Source organism: Sander vitreus, chromosome 5 (assembly GCF_031162955.1).
Source record: "Sander vitreus isolate 19-12246 chromosome 5, sanVit1, whole genome shotgun sequence".
NCBI classification, from domain to species: domain Eukaryota; kingdom Metazoa; phylum Chordata; class Actinopteri; order Perciformes; family Percidae; genus Sander; species Sander vitreus.
This window is the reverse complement of record NC_135859.1, coordinates 10,043,360-10,060,611: the sequence shown is the minus strand read 5'-3', so window position 1 is coordinate 10,060,611 and position 17,252 is coordinate 10,043,360. Positions and strand designations below refer to the sequence as shown.

The following is a 17,252-nucleotide window of genomic DNA, read 5'->3' as shown; positions in this document are numbered from 1 at the left end:
TTCTGGATAAGCTAGGACCTCCAGGGAAAAATTTAAAGTTTTTGTTTTTTTGCCAGGGACTGACTGTCAGTCCTGCTGTACTTGACTGCACTTGAAGGCTTTTAATTTTTTTTTGTTTATTCTCTTGAATGTATGTTCTGCTTTGGTGGTCACAAGAAACAACTGGGTACAAGGAGTAATAAGGCCAATTATTCTAGGTATTTATGTCATATATCACTGTCACCTAACCTTTTTGGATATTGATTTTATTGTATAGCAGAGCAGGACATAGAGCAGATGTGCATACTGTAGCTTACTGTATAAAAAAACATGACATTCTATTTCACCTGGTCTTTAAAACAAATAAGTTCAGCAACACAACTTAAGCCTACTGTGTCTAGTGAACTTATATATGTCTCTATATTACATTTCATTTGCACCATAGCTAATTCAGAAGCTTTGTGATAAAGTTTCTAAACTCACAGGCGATGCGGACAGTAGCCTTGCGACTCTTGGAGGTGCCCAGGTGGCTCCAAGCCACACAGAGACACCAGTAGTCCTCAGGGCCGTGGAAATCCTCCACCTGCTGACGGGACACATTGATCATCACCTCACGCACCTTCAGCCCTGGGACAACAAAGTAGACAAGATAGTTAGAAACTATACACAAAGTTTCGGTTTGGATTTGGTTAGTTTGATTGATTATTAAATAACCCTTTGGTTCCCAAAAATGTATTGAGTTTTGGGTCAGGTTTGGCCATTGTGTTGCATAACACTATTTTCAATGAAATTCATTTAGAAATGCTATATTCTGTCTCTCCAAAGCAAGCACATTACCTTGTCTTTGAGGGAGGAATAATACATGAGACTAAAGGTGCATCTCAGTTCCATTATTTGATAGCTCATCTCTCCGCAGTCCTCGACTGAATCGGAAGTTGTTCTGGCCCTTCTTTGTGAGAGCCGTCTCAAAGCTCTTATTCCTGCCCCGAGGAGTAATGAGCGAGGATATACAAGAAGCCATGTAGCTGAAAGCCATTGCTAACTCCGCCCATACAGCTGACGAATTAACGTAATGCTTTAGATGAAAGGACGTCTCATCCTTCTAAAACACATTTCCTTGTTTCCTCTCTCCTCACATGATTTCCTCCGTCTCTCCCATGCTTCCTTGGTGGGACGGACTAAGACGTGAGGGAGAGAAGCAAGTGCAGGAGCCGGGGATGCTATTCAAGGGAAGTGAGATGCACCTTAAGAGTCTACAGCCATGCTAGTGGCTCGTTTAGGCTGTACTTAGGTACAGCTGTTCTTTGAGCTGAATGCAATATACGTAAGTGAAGAATGCTAACATTTGCTTATTTAATTTGCATATGAACCAGAAAACTTAAATTAGACCTGATGATGGCGCTGGATAAAAAAAAAGTCAGAGGACACCAAAGTAATTACAATTCATCCTGAAGGGGACATAAATATCTGTACAAAATGTCATCTCAATATGTCCAGTAGTTGCCATCCCAAAAGCCATGCCATGAGCATGGCAAAAATGTAGTTTAGGGACTGTTCAGTATTTATGGAATGGACCACTGGAGGAAAATAGGGGAGGGTCATGTCTTTTTATTCTTTGTTGAGGGGAGGGTCACCCAACGTTTGTATTCATGAAAACAGCCAAATTTGAAAAGTGGCTTGTTTGGTGCATACCTTTCCATGTAAATCTCAGTCTCGGCCCCCCATCGCTAGCAGATGGGTCTGACCCAACAAAAATTGCATCACATGACAGCAACACATATGCAACCTATAGCTAACTGCGCCACCTGTTGCCAAAGTATCGTCACTGACATGAAAATGGAATATAATGAAGCTGACTAGCTGAAAGGTTTCACGTTGCATCGAGCTGGAGCACCCACGGAAAATACTGAGCATCCACATGTGCCAGACTGCTAGTAAGCTACATTCATTCAAAATTAAACATTGCAGTTGTTGCTAAGTGGAGCGTGTGAGCACTGATCTCCGTTACGTGTCAGTTAAACTTCTCATCTCCAATCCTATCTGTATTTGTGAGAAGTAGTGCTGTCCTAAGTTGAAAGATAGCCTACTTTACAGCTTTATTATCAAGTTAATAGGCATGTGTGTTCGTGTCGGCCGCTGTCCATTTCCTAAGGTTCTGAAATGCAAACATTTTTTGACTACTCTTTTTTTAAAGGGCGTGCACCCCACGGAGGAAAACATAAATCGGAAGTGAATTTAGTAATGAAATAGCAGACGAACAATGTATAAAGTTTCCAGTTGTAGTTCCATTGAGACAACATGTAGGGGGACCGTAGCGTGAGCTGTAGTTCCAATGAGACAACCTGTAGGGGGACCGAAGCGGTAGAAGTTCTCTAGTGTTTTAACTTTGAATTTCTGATTGGGCAGGCCAGCTGTCAATATGAGTTACCCAGTGTGCTTTGTTGAATGGGCTCAATGTTTTATTGTTTTATTTCATGTGAATACTAGTTTACTAGAAGAGTAACTTAGTATTTGAAGTAATGCAGTAATGCAGTAAGTGTGCATTTAGTTTCCATGCTTATTGTGTTTCCACAACAATGTTAGTGACTAAATCTACTGAAATGGCCACCATATTAGTGGAGTGTGGTGTATAAGATGAGAAAGCAGAGGATAAGTCATGTATGTCATGGTTGTATAAAAAAAAGTGGTTCTTTGTACATCTTTGCCAAGCGCAAACCAGTACAGAAGGCATCATTAAGTTGTTGGGGAGGGTCATGCCTTTTTTTCCCAATCATTTTGGAGGGTCATAGAAAAATGTATTGCTGGCGAAGTCTATTTTAACTAAAGATCCCAAAACTCCTCCAGTAGCCCCTTTAATAAAAAATGAACAGTCACTTAGGACCTTAGGTTGAGATGGGGTTTCAAATTTGGTTGAGGTTCAAAATCCGGACCAAATGAACCAAACTACAAATGTGAAAGCACACTAGTGCTTTCACATTTGTAGTTTGGTTCATTTGGTCCGGATTATACATTGTAGCATTTTTCAGCCATTTAGGTTACTTTTTCCACCACACTGTTTGCTCTGGTCTGAATCAGTTGATGAGTTAGTAAAACAAACCGAAATGCAGCAACACAAGTTACGTGACAACATTCACATCATTGGACAGATGTTACTTTAAACCTATTTCCTCAACTGCTCTTCGATTGGTCAGAATTAAGATGCTCGAAAATTTCAACTGAACTAAGTAAACCAAGAGAGGAGGAAAAGCCAGCAGACAACATGCCGCTTTTGCAAGTCCTACTATAGAGAGACAACTGCGCAGGTTAATTGTAGCCCTGGTCATCATAGCACAGCGCAGCTGACTACGGCAGCTGGTTTAGTCCACAAATGTGCAGTTCTTCCATCAGTTGGGTATGTTTGATGTCAGATCACATTCTCACCACAAATGAACTGTTCCAGAGTTTGCTTGAAAGAATACAATGAGCTCTCAGTACGCTTGTTTGGTCCGCTTTTAGTTTGCATCCAAGTGTGAATTGCTGCATTCACACATGCCCAAACGAACCGCTAAAGGGGGAAAACGAACTCTAGAAGTGGAATCCTTAACCTATTCCTTGATATGTCTACAAGCTTGCATCAGCAATCATTGGATATTACAGGATTAGTTGTGCATACATTCTTAGTAAAAGGCTAACATACTTCCTAAATCAGTGTATTATCCCCGTCTGCTAAGCTCTGAGAGCATCACTAAGGAAATTGGCAAAAACAGAGTCCCCAGGGGCCTATACTTTATGTTTTGTATGTATGCGCTCAAAGCTGGAGAGCAAAATCAGCTGTAACAGTATTAGCATTAATAATTTCAACTACACTTCACCACTTCAAATAGCATATGTAGGCTCGGTATTCAAGCGACACAAGGGCAATATACCATATTATGTAAAACAAAAGGCATGCCAACACAGCACTTTGCGCAATGCTCCTATTCTATTGAATGCATTAAAGAAGAAGAAAATAACTATTTGAAAATCCTCTTAGGCAACACGCTGTCCCTGGTTGGAGATGTTTGTCACCCTGTCATATAGCTTCAGATGGGTATACAGCAACCATTTTTAATCTGAGTCATGGGTTTAAGGCCTGCCACATGTCTTTTCTCACCCCTCCTCAGAGCCTTTTGCAGCCTGCAGGCCTTATACCAACAGCTGGATTAAAGAGATGTGCAATATTCTGGGGACTGAAAAAGACCAATACCCAAACTTTTCCACCCCTGACTTTTCTGGCTCAGGCTCTTGTGCATCCACTCTCTCTGATGAATAACACTTTAATCTGACATGCTCTTACTAAAGTCAAACAGCCTCATACTGAGGCTGCACAGCTTGCGGAGCCCTGAGCAGGCTTTCGAATGAATTAAATGCCAGTGAATGGCAGCAGGGCTACAGCAGTGAATCCATGCTGGCATTCATGGTAAAATTAAGAAATAGAGAGCATTTCGTAGCGGGCGGTCTCCACTGTACTGGGTATAAATGACAACAACAGAAAAGTGGGCTTCTTCCTTTTTGTTACACCAAACACGGTTGACAAGTTGTGAAAAGCTGATACAAATTAGGTGGTTCATCTCAAAATAGTGCAGTGTGTTTGGTGGCCGGAGTAGTATAAACCAAGATTGACAGGCCTAGAGAAAAGAAGCCACGCTTGAGAAGAGGAATAAACAAAGCAGCAGCTCTATGGTTGGTACTTCCTAGTCACAGCCCCTGTAGAGAGTAAGACACAAGCATAATTCATATATTCTCGAGCAGCGGCAGAGAGCTGGCAAGTGACAGGGTATGTTTGGGAGGAGAGACAGCAGAGAAAATAATGACTAATGACTTTCCATGATGCCCTTAAAAGTGTCAGCATGCGTTTTAGAGGAGAGCAAAGACAGACTGGTGGAGAGAGAGAGAAAAGGCAGCGGTAAGCTTTTTCGACAGAGGGACACATTTTCTGGAGTCCAAACAGGCGTCAACAAGTGGTTTGCCGGCGAGACAGAGACGAGTGCTGCAACTGTGTCATCTGGCAGCCCTATTTGTTTAGGCAGAATACTGTTGACAGGGCTCATTAGAGTGAACAACTTGATCTGTTCTCCTCCCCAATTCCCTCCTTGCTCTTCGCAGTTTCCTGAGTTACTTGATAAATCCATCCAAAACGGCTGAATCACTCAGAGAAAGGCTGGCAAGATGGCTGAAATAAGAACTAAGTTTTGGCTGTTCTGATTCCAGGGAATAGGAGAGTGTCATAGTCTAGCTTATTAACTTGGATGTGGATGACAAGAACTTCATTAAAATGTTGCTGTAGGATCATTTCTGCTTAAAAGGTTTCAACTTCATGAGTTCGGAAGAAAACTGAATGTGCAGTGTGATCCTTTACTCACACCACATATTTCCTCCGGTTCTCTTCTGTTAACCATTCAACAAAGGTAAAATGGAAATGGGTTGCAGTACCATAGATTAACATTAGACGGCAAACCCAAAATAATGGGCCATTGGCTCTAAATGAGAGGGAAAGTGGGAGCTCAGGATTAAACTTTACTACCCAAAACAGACGATACAGGCAACACAAACACCGCTGCACGTGACGCTAGTTAACACTATACTTGACAGCAGCTAACGTTAGCCTACCGCTAGCTAGTTAACACTATACTCAACAGCAGCTAACGTTAGCCTACCGCTAGCTAGTAGCTGGATAAACACGGTTACAATGCTGACAGCTAACGCTAAACGGTGCAAAGTTTGACTGTGTTTCACTGTTGAGGATTCAACACCGGTATGTAACAATCTGTAGCTGCCGTCGGAGAAACAACACAGACGGTGCGTTCAATGAAACTGGTAAACTACAGCCTCGTCCTTTACCATCTGGTGGTTGTTTTTGTCATTCAACAGCAATTTACTAGTGAAATAAGTTATTGTTATTGTTATACATTATTATTAAACATTTAATTTTGACCATATGGCCTTAGCAATAAACAAGCCGTTCTTTAATGTCACCAACTGTTGTTTAGTACCCTTTTTTTTTCTTTTCTTTTTTTACTTTCTTCTAGCCGATAAAGTGTTTTCTAAATTGGCAAAAGTATTTTCCAGTTCTTGTAATTTAGATTGTCGAACTTTACGTTGATTGGAGGAAAATAATGTAGCATTACTCCTGATGAAACCTTTGATCGAATCCCACAATATCCTAGGGTCGTCAACTTAGCTGACATTAAAACCTAAAAACTCTCTTTTGGAGTTTCTCCATAAACTGCATCTTAAATCCCTCCTGCTTCAGCAGAGTGGTGTTGAAACGCCATTGTGGTACACGAGAAGACAAACAACTAAATACCACTGTGCAGAATACGGGTTTATGATCAGAGAGGGCTATAGGTAGTAAAATTAACATTATGTAAGTGTCGGAGAAGCTTCGGGGACGCAAAATAAAGTCAATTCTAGAGGAGGACTTGTGACGAGCAGAGAAAAAGGTGTAGTCTTTCGCAGACCGGTTAGTCACACGCCACAAATCTGTGAACCCAAGGCCATTTACCCAACACCGTAACACAGAGGTCGCTAGTTCCTGGTCCCTAGTCTCTGAACCGCCAGACCTGTCTTCAGCTGGGTCCCAAACTGCATTAAAATCCCCCCCAACTATGAATAAGTATATAGATAACTCCAGCATAATATTGGTCATGTCACTATAAAAATTTCTATCAAAACAATTTGGTGCGTATGCAGATCAGAAAGCGATTTTCTTGCCCTTAAGTTCTTTCTTGGCCAAAAACTTATCAGCTAGGCGCCTGACATCCCCACTCAAGAGATGCGTTTCTTGTAATAATGCAATGTCAACTTTCTTCTTCCATAACAACCCTAATGTGCTAACCATTTTATGGGGGGCATTCAAACCACCAACCAGTTCCAACTTAAGATGTTAAGTTCTTACACAATTTAGACCTTTGGTCCCAACCAGAGCGTCTAGTAACGTTTGAGTGCAGCACCCGCGAACATCAGACATAATCAGTACAGATAACCATTCCAGCCCACCAGGGTCCCCCCCCCAAAAAAAATAAAAAAAATAAAAATAAAAAATATATAAGAAAAAACAAATAGAACCGAAAGACAGAATAAAAAAACAAAAACCTCTTTTCTAACCCCAAAGAGCTAAAACAAGCCGGGCAGGGTCACTCCATCTCTCCATCCGTCTGGAACCAGGCCCAGATGGAGGGCTCGTCAGCGAGCGTCTGGTGGCCGGGTTTGCCACGGAGCCCGGCCGGGCACAGCCCGAAAAAGCTACGTGGCAGACATCTCCCATCCCATGGGCCCACCACCTGTGGGAGGAACCGCTGGGGGCGGGTGCACTGCTACATGGGTGGCAGTGAAGGTCAGGGGCCTCGACGGAGACGCTGGCTCTGGGGACGTGGAATGTCACCTCTCTGTGGGGGAAGGAGCCGGAACTTGGAGGTGGAGCGCTACCGGTTAGATCTGGTGGGGCTTACCTCTATGCACAGTCTCGGTTCTGGAACCATACTCCTGGATAGGGGTTGGACTCTTTTCTTCTCTGGAGTTGCCCAGGGTGTGAGGCGCCGGGCGGGTGTGGGGATACTCACAAGCCCCCGGCTGAGCGCCGCTACGTTGGGTTTAACCCGGTGGACGAGAGGGTCGCCTCCCTACGCCTGCGGGTTGTGGGGGGGAAAACTCTGACTGTTGTTTGTGCATATGCACCAAACAAGAGTTCGGAGTATTCGGCCTTCTTGGAGACCTTGAGTGGAATCCTGCATGGGGCTCCAGTGGGGGACTCCATAGTTGCTGCTGGGGGACTTCAACGCGCACATGGGCAATGATGGAGACACATGGAGAGGCATGATTGGGAGGAACGGCCTCCCTGATCTAAACCAGAGTGGTTGTTTATTGTTGGACTTCTGTGCTAGTCATGGATTGTCTATAACAAACACCATGTTCAAACATAGGGATGCTCATGAGTGTACTTGGTACCAGAGCATTCCTAGGCCAAAGGTCAATGATCGATTTTATAATTGTTTCATCTGACCTGAGGCCGTATGTTTTGGACACTCGGGTGAAGAGAGGGGTGGAGCTGTCAACCGATCACATCTGGTGGTGAGTTGGGTCAGGGGGTGGGGGAAGACTCTGGACAGACCTGGTAAGCCCAAACGGGTAGTGCGGGTAAATTGGGAACGTCTGGAAGAGGCCCCTGAACCCGAGTGGACAATGTTCAAAGTTTCCACTGCTGAAGCTGCGGTGAGGAGCTGTGGTCTTAGGGTCTTAGGTGCCTCAAGGGGCGGTAACCCACGAACACCGTGGTGGACACCGGTGGTCAGGGAAGCCGTCCGACTGAAGAAGGAGTCTTTCCGGGATATGTTATCCCAGAGGACTCCGGAGGCAGTTGCAAGGTACCGAAGGGCCCGAAGGGCTGCAGCCTCTGCCGTGAAAGAGGCAAAGCAGTGGGTGTGGGAGAAGTTCGGAGAAGACATGGAGAAGGACTTTCGGTCGGCACCAAGGTGCTTCTGGAAAACCGTTCGCCACCTCAGGAGGGGGAAGTGGGGAACCATCCAAGCTGTGTACAGTAAGGATGGGACGCTGTTGACCTCAACTGAGGAGGTAATAGGGCGGTGGAAGGAGCACTTTGAGGAACTCCTAAATCCGACTACTATGCTATGGTAGAGGCAGAGCTGGAGGATGATGGGGCATTGTTGTCAATTTCCCTGGTGGAGGTTGCTGAGGTAGTTAAACAACTCCACAGTGGCAAAGCCCCAGGAATTGATGAGATTTGTCCAGAAATGCTTAAAGCTCTGGGTGTGGAGGGGTTGTCTTGGTTGACACGCCTCTTCAACATTGCGTGGAAGTCTGGGACGGTGCCTAAGGAGTGGCAGACCGGGGTGGTGGTTCCCCTTTTCAAAAAGGCGGACCAGAGGGTGTGTGCCAATTACAGGGGTATCACACTTCTCAGCCTCCCCGGTAAAGTCTACTCCAAGGTGCTGGAAAGGAGGGTTCTGTCGATAGTCGAACCTCAGGTTGAAGAGGAACAATGCGGATTCCGTCCTGGTCGTGGAACAACGGACCAGATCTTTACTCTCGCAAGGATCCTGGAGGGAGCCTGGGAGTATGCCCAACCGGTCTACATGTGTTTTGTGGATCTGGAGAAGGCGTATGACCGGGTGCCCCGGAAGATACTGTGGAAGGTGCTGCGGGAGTACGGGGTGAGGGGGTCCCTTCTCAGGGCCATCCAATCTCTGTACGACCAAAGCGAGAGCTGTGTCCGGGTTCTCGGCAGTAAGTCGGACTCGTTTCAGGTGAGAGTTGGCCTCCGCCAGGGCTGCGCTTTGTCACCAATTCTGTTTGTAGTATTTATGGACAGGATATCGAGGCGTAGTCTGGAGATGGGTTGCAGTTCGGTGGGCTGGGGATCTCATCGCTGCTTTTTGCAGATGATGTGGTCCTGATAGCATCATCGGCCTGTGACCTTCGCAGCCGAGTGTGAAGCGGCTGGGATGGTTCTGCCATGGTTCTCAGCAGGAAACCGATGGAGAGCCTTCTCCAGATAGGGAATGAGTCCTTACCCCAAGTGAAGGAGTTCTGGTAAGGATTCCCCTCTGGGCGCCTCCCTAGGGAGGTGTTCCAGGCACGTCCAGCTGGGAGGAGGCCTCGGGGAAGACCCAGGACTAGGTGGAGGGATTATATCTCCAACCTGGCCTGGGAACGCCTCGGGATCCCCCAGTCGGAGCTGGTTAATGTGGCTCGGGAAAGGGAAGTTTGGGGTCGCCTGCTGGAGCTGCTACCCCCGCGACCCAATACCGGATAAGCGGACGAAGATGGATGGATGGATGGATAAACAATCAGAAAACTATTTAGTAATAGTCTTGTACAAGTCAACTGAGACATGATAACATTAACCTTTAAACACATGTTTGTTGCTACCCCCCTTAATTTACTGTTTTCGATCAAATGTGACCGGACAGTTTTAACTGCTCTTATTTTAACATAAATGCCAATAAAAATGACAAAAATTATTTTTTATAAAATATTTATTGTAAAAGAACCTTATTAGAACATTAACATCTACAACGTGTGTGTGTGTGTGTGTGTGTGTGTGTGTGTGTGTGTGTGTGTGTGGGTGTGTGTGTTTCTGTGTGTGCGTGCATGCATGGATGTGAACATTGGTGGTTCACATGCACAAGTGGCAACATGACAACATGAACTGAACACATGAAGTATGTGTGTGTGTGAGTGGGTGTACATGTGTGTATGTGTGTCTGTTTGTGTGTCTGTGTGTGAGTGTGTGTGTTTCTGTGTGTACGTGCATGCATGTGTGTGCGAACATTGGTGGTTCACAGGCACAAATGGCAAATTGCACTCATGGTGCAGTGTCCGTTGCAAATGGAAGCTTTGCACCTGTGAATGGGTACACAAACACAGGAAAGTTGTAGGAGTGTGTGTCTGGAGATGTCTTTTATCTCCTGGATGAAAATTATATTCTTTACCATTCATTTAATTTTTTAACGTAAACAAAAGAAGTGTGACTAACTTGAATAAATCACTCAAAATTCAAAGAAAGTAGTCACAATGAATGTTATGTGATCAAATGCCTTTTGTGAAGGATATCATAAGGGCTTGAGGCAATCTGATGAAAAATGCCATATTTATGGTACAGAGAATGTGTAAATCGGTCATTTTTTACCGGAACAGTGTTAGAAGGTTAAGTATGGTGGCTCAGATCGCATCACAAGTGACAAAGTAAAAGCCAATATCTTCAAACCACCATGGTAAAAGCCCAACACACAGCACATTTAACGGTACAGTATAAGGAAAGAAGAAATGAACAAAGAATTATAGTGCCGTAAAGTCTAGCTCTTGCCAGTAAAGCGGAAACATGCAGGGAAGGCGCTTTCATGCTGTGCATGAGGTAAAACCGTTAATTAAAAGAAAAATTACCAATTACATGTGCGTTAATATACCACAGTTCCATTATACAAATTAAAGGCTGAACATATGAGCGAGTACGGCAGATTAACCCAAATAGGATGAATGGAAGGTGTGCATGTTACCTTGTACCAGAGACCATTAAAGTTCCACATCACAGTCAGGAACATGCAAATAATAAAAAGTCAGGTGGCAGAGAAAGAAACCATCCAGCATGACCAGCTGTGAAAAAGAAATGAGTCCTGTGGCCAAAATCAAAGGCAAGGATAGGCGTATAATCTGCGGTAAAACTGAGAGAGCCGTACAGTCAAAAAAGTCTCAAATCTGCTTTATTAGCCTGATGACGGACCATCCGGAGAATGCAAAAAGCCTCCGCTTCCGAGGGGCTGGAGCTGCGGGCCCCGGCTGCGCCTGTCTCTGGAGCCCGTCGGTTGTTCTCCCGCGTAGACATCGGCCGAGAGTTAAGGAAGTCCTCAGCTTCGCAGGGATGGTGAAACACACGGTAGTCCGATCCGTTTTTAATTTTCAGACTCGCCAGGTACAATAGGAAAAATTCCATGCCTCTTTTCCGTGCTGTGTCCATCGCTTGGCCAAAAGCTTGTTGGCGTTTGATTGTATGGTTACTGTAGTCTGCAGCAAACCTCACAGTTTTGCCGTCAATAACAACTGGGTCCTTCTTTGCGGCCCAAAGAACAGCCTGGCGGGACGAATAACGAAGGGTGTTGAAAATGAGAGTACGGGGTCTGTCCCCTGTTGAGCAGCCACTGTAAATCCAATGAGCCCGCATGATTTCCAGCTGCTCGGTCTGGAGGGACGGGAACCACTCAGGCAGAGATCGTGTTAGAAACTGCACAGCGTTCGAGCCCTCGGCCCCCTCTTTCAAACCGATAATGCGTAAATTGCAATGCCGGCTCCTGTCTTCCATGTCCGCCATTTTAAGTTCAAGGGTACTTAAGGCTGTTGCGTGGTCCACAATGGCCTTTGAGTTTTCTTCAACAGCAACTTTTATGGTCAACATTTCAGCTTTAATTAAGCCAATACTCCCTGAGAGTGATGCCAGTTCAGTTCGGATGATATCCAGCTTACTGTCTGTGCCCTTGGCCAACTCATTCAGCTGAGTGAAGCGAGATTAAATTCAGATATTCCATCTGTTTCTCCAATAGTGCATCTGTAATGGCGCCGAGCTCACCACCGCGCTGCGCTTTATTTGTCTTCGCAGAGGCTCCACTTGCATTGTTTCTCCTCACTGAGTTGGCCACAAGCTGAGGACTGTTGAGAAAGTCAAACTTAATGGGATAAATTAGTCAAGAAGGGAGAGTCAGGCGAGAGCGAATATCCTAAACTGCCATCTTGTCCAGCCGGCCACGTGACACCCCTCTAATGTTGAAAGCTAAACCTATTTAGACTCGATAAGGTATCCAAGAGAATCATTATATAGTGTGGAACTGAAGGGAAATTTTAAGGAAAAAAGAAGGGTTACAAGGATAACAATACATATAAATAATGATGCAAATCTAGGGTTAGGATTAGATTTTTACTGAATCTGATTCCAGTATCGAATCCTGAACTGAAGGTGACTCAGATGAGCATTTTAACATTTTGATCAACTCAGTTTCTCCATTCTGGCTTTTATCATCATATTTGTGTGCGCAGAGAGAGAGAGAGAGAGAGAGAGACGGTGTTGTCGTATGATCGTTAACGAATTTAACATTTCAGCAGAGGTGTTAATGTCCATACAGGTTTAGTGGCTTGACAGTTAACGGTGAAGTAGGGGATTTGATTCGTGGGGGTATTTTGGCGACGGTAATGTTATTAGTTAGCAGTATACTTAATTAACCTGACCCAGGGTGAGTCTGATGGAAAGTGCTGTGTCTGCCCAGTTCAGCTCTGAGATTCTCTCGTATTGCACAGCGCTGTGAAGGAAAAATCTCCGAGATTACTTTATATTCTGCCTCTGGTTAGAAGTGGTGAATGTTGCTGCTTTCTTCGACACTCTCTGTCTCTGGTCCTGCGCTGTGCTCAGTCAGTGTGTAGTGTGAGAGGGGGAGTGGCCAGCAGCTAGAGCGGCAAAAGGCAATGTGTGCTTCTTTTTCCAATATATATTTAACGATATATTTTGCATTTCTAATCCAAACAACGTCAAACACCTGTCAAGTTTGGAATCCATCGGACTAACGGTTCAAGAGATATGCGCATAACACACATACACACAGACATACAGACATACAGACAGACGTTCCTGCAACTTATATGTTAAAAACAGTACTTTTTACTGTACTGTTGTATTACATCAAAGTCACACGGAGTCAGTGTTGGGGAGTAACGGAATTATGAGTAACTGTATTCCATTACAATTACAATTTAAATAGTTGGTATTTAGAATGTTACATTCAGTTACAGTACAGTTACATTGTTGAAATCAATGGGTTACATGATGATACTTCTCTGTTTCATGAGTTTATTCACTCTCTGAATAAATTAAGGCAACTCCATGCATTTTCCAGAAGCCACAATATGAAAACGAAAAAAATGAGCTATTTGCATGATCACTGATAGAGGTAGAGATGGAGCCGGAACCGGCACAACAGAGCCAGGGCAGGAATGTGTTTCTATCTTGGAAATTCAAACAGTATTTCACATTAAAAAAAGAACAGGGAGAACGCAATATAACTGTGGAGTGCAACCTCTGCTTGCCAGCAACCAACCTCCTTTCAGCGTCCATATTACTCCAACTCCAACCTGAAGAAGCATCTTAAAGTATGTTTTTATTAGCCAAGGGTAGTCGTCTGCTGTAGTTTTACTGGTCATCTTGCTATTTTATAGTTGACGTGCGACTTTACATTCTCCTACGTGCTGATTTACTAGCCCCAGAGCCGTTGAAAGACTAACTAGCCCCATTTGACATGTTAGCTAACCTTAGCTAAAATTAGCTCATGGTAGCTTAGACTGTGGTTAGATTTTTGTGTTATGCAGTTCGGGACTACAAATACTACAAATCTATCTGCTTGTTCAGGTACATAGTCAGCCAGTTGGAACAGAAGAATGCACCAGAATAGGCCTGTTTAGTAAGCTGTATGTGATGGCTGCATTCCTACACTCATAAAATGCAATTCAATGTGCAAGTAATCCAGGTATTCAGAGTACATTACTCAGATTGAGTAACGTAACAGAATACGTTACAAATTACATTTTTGGGCATGTATTCTGTATTCTGTAACATTTTGAAAGTATCCTTCCCAACACTGCACGGAGTAAATTGTAAAGTCACACACACACACACACACACACACACACACACACACACACACACACACACACAAAGCATTTATTTATGACGTTACGGTATTTATTTAATCCTACAAAGGACGAGAAAGAATTTAAGACCTTTTTAAACTTAATGCAATACTTTGTGAATCAAATGTAAGACTTTTAAGGCCTTATTTTTAGAATATTGAATTTAAGACTTTTAAGACCCCACGGGTACCCTGCAATTTTAACCATTTTCTGTCACTCAGTTACACCAAATTGATTTTAAATATTATGCTACAATGTATTACAACCATGAGAAATACACTATGATCTTTGCAACAAAAAATGTCAGTGAGTGATAACCTCACTTCACAGGTGAAGTAGAAATGGTTTCAGGTATTAGCTATAATTTGAGTAAATTGAGTCTTTACATTGCATTAGTGAAAGGTCCATCATCCAGTTGTTTTGTACCAAAAAGTTCTCAATTTCTGTTATGACCAGTAAACATATAAATACATTTTACAAAGTTGTCTGTGTTCTTCTTGCATAACTTTAAATATGTTTTTCACTTTACTTAAAGCGCCCAATGACCACTTAGTGTAATGTAAGTGCCTTATAGCAGTGACTATTATGCATTATAAAATGATTATAATGTATTAAAATTATGAGAATTATGTTACACTATGATCCTGGAAAGAATAAGGTAGTCAGTCAGTGATGAGCAATTATAGAGTATTATGATACTTGACCTTATAAGTCATTATAAAATGCTTTATAATGTGTTATGAATATTGTTACAAAGCATTATGATTATTCACAAGTGCGCATCATGATTATTCACGAGTGCTTATGACTATACTTATACATCGCTATAAGGAGATTATAAACTCTTTATAAATGTGTTTGTAATGCTTTATAGACACAAACTGACCAGTAATATAGAGTATTATGATACTTGACCTTATAAGTCATTATAAAAATGCTTTATAATGTGTTGTGATTATAGTTATAAATCATTATGATTATTCATAACTGAGCGTTATAAGCTGATTAATGCATTATAGAGACAGGCTTCATTGAAAGTGTTTCCAATATTTTTTTTACAGACCACCTCTCCTTATCTTTTGTAGTAATGGCACCAGAAGCAGAACTCTTGGCATTGTGTTGCTTAATATTTTGACAAACCTGAAGACTAGTTGAAACCTGCAAAGATTGGGCAAACCACACATGCTTGTTTCCACCAAGTATTCACATTTCCACTTTTTTAGTATTTGACAGTCAGGATGGATTAGGATACACCTAATTACTGGGTAAATACACTAGAACAACTGATCAGTAACCACTGGAGCTCAGGAGGTAGAAGACACAAATCCGCAAGAACACTATTTCTCACTTGTTTTTGTACCAAAACAAACATGGACAGCAACCACTGTTTACATGCAGTGACATTTGCGCTACAACCCCCCGATGACTGAGGCGCTTCCCACTTGGCTGCATACCGATCCAGTCTTTAAGAGTTAAGGGTTTATGAAGTCAATTCATCATTTATGGGCTACTTCTGAAAAAAATGTTGTTACCACCAAACCTTAAAACCTTAAAACCGAACATTAAACCTTTACCATTATCTGTTTATAACTTAATCACAAAAAACTACTACTGGTAAATATGTTTATGTGATGCTGATATTGATACTCCAACATATCAGTCCACTCATACTCTTTACAGAAACGCCCTGCTGTGCTGCCTTTTCAAAATAAATGACTTAATATAATGGTATCATTCTGTTTAAATAATATACTATAATGACCTAAAGATGGGAGGATTTTCTCTCATTCTCATACAAGGTTAAATGCAAGTGTTCAAAATCACATATCAAGATCCAATCAGATTTACTACTGTCATTAAAACAACCACATACAATACCTTTCTGTCCCGAAGTGATGGGGTTCAGTGGACTGAATCCAATTTTCATAGAATTTTTACCTACTGTACGTCATTAGTAGAAAAATCTTGATACTGAAAGGCCTATCTGACAAAGCATGATAACCAATAATCATTCTGTTTTATCTGCCTTGCCCACGTGCTTGCCTGCACTTATGTGCCACCTACACAGCAGAATTATTCAAGCAAAACTGATACACTACACTTTAGATCTCAGAACAGCATTAGCACATTAGTGTCGCCTCCATCAGGGTCTTATTACGTCCGCTCCAGCTCGCCAAGTAGGGCTTAATGCTGACAGAAGAATCCTCAGGTACTGTTCTGAAAAATCATCCATGCTGTTCAGTTCCCGAAGCACTTGAAGTACTGAGGCTTTGTTCAAAATAAATCCCCAAATTATGCACCATTTCACTCTACCCACATTCATATTGCATACCAGCAAAACTGACTCGCACACAAGAGACCAGACACACAGACATACACACACATATGCATGTGCATAGAGCCACAGAGTCTATTTCACCTATATTTTTGGGGAAGGATATTTGATCATCATTTCTTATCCCTCCCAGAATAGAGAAACTTTTATCTCCCAACTCCATTAGGCCCCTTGCCCACTTCTTAGCACTGTAACCATAGATAGTCCCAACCCACAGCTGTCTCCTTGAAATGATACCCAATTTCAAGCCTGCAAAACATGAAATCAAGCCTGACAAACCCAAAACATGCCGCTAACAACTGCAATATTATGAAACGGCAAGAACAGAAGTGACACTATACAGCAATGGTGGAAAACTTCAGCAATTAGAACTACAGTGGCTCGTAAACAAAGAACAAGGAAAAGAGGTTTTGTGTTTGGATGGGGCGCTAAATGCAGATTGATACATCAAGTCAGCCCACTCAAGTAAAAAATCATCAGTAACTTCAGTATTTTCTCTGCAACACAGCACACAGCAGGGAGTGGAGGAGGTGGGTGGTGTTTTAGTTTAGTTTCCACATTCATCCCTTTCTGTTTCTGCTTCAGGTGGCATCTTTAAAATGTGTTTTACTACACAATATTGAGCACATTAATTCTAATTATTAGGACTACGTTCCTTTGTGTTTGAGAGCAGAATTTGTCCCAAATTACATCCGTATTAGCTTCATTATCTCTGCAAATGCAAGCTATTATGTTA

The 17,252-nt window shown here is 42.8% G+C and overlaps 1 protein-coding gene across 3 annotated transcripts in view; it reads right to left on the bottom strand.

The window, feature by feature from the left end:
• The window catches only part of LOC144518011 (netrin receptor UNC5D-like), a 343,327-nt gene that overhangs the window by 138,143 nt on the left and 187,932 nt on the right, over positions 1-17,252 (bottom strand). For all 3 annotated transcript variants that reach the window (XM_078250348.1, XM_078250346.1, XM_078250347.1), the window contains exon 3: positions 463-606. In XM_078250348.1, the coding sequence (XP_078106474.1) occupies positions 463-606 (144 nt within the window). The remainder of the gene's footprint in view (positions 1-462; positions 607-17,252) is intronic.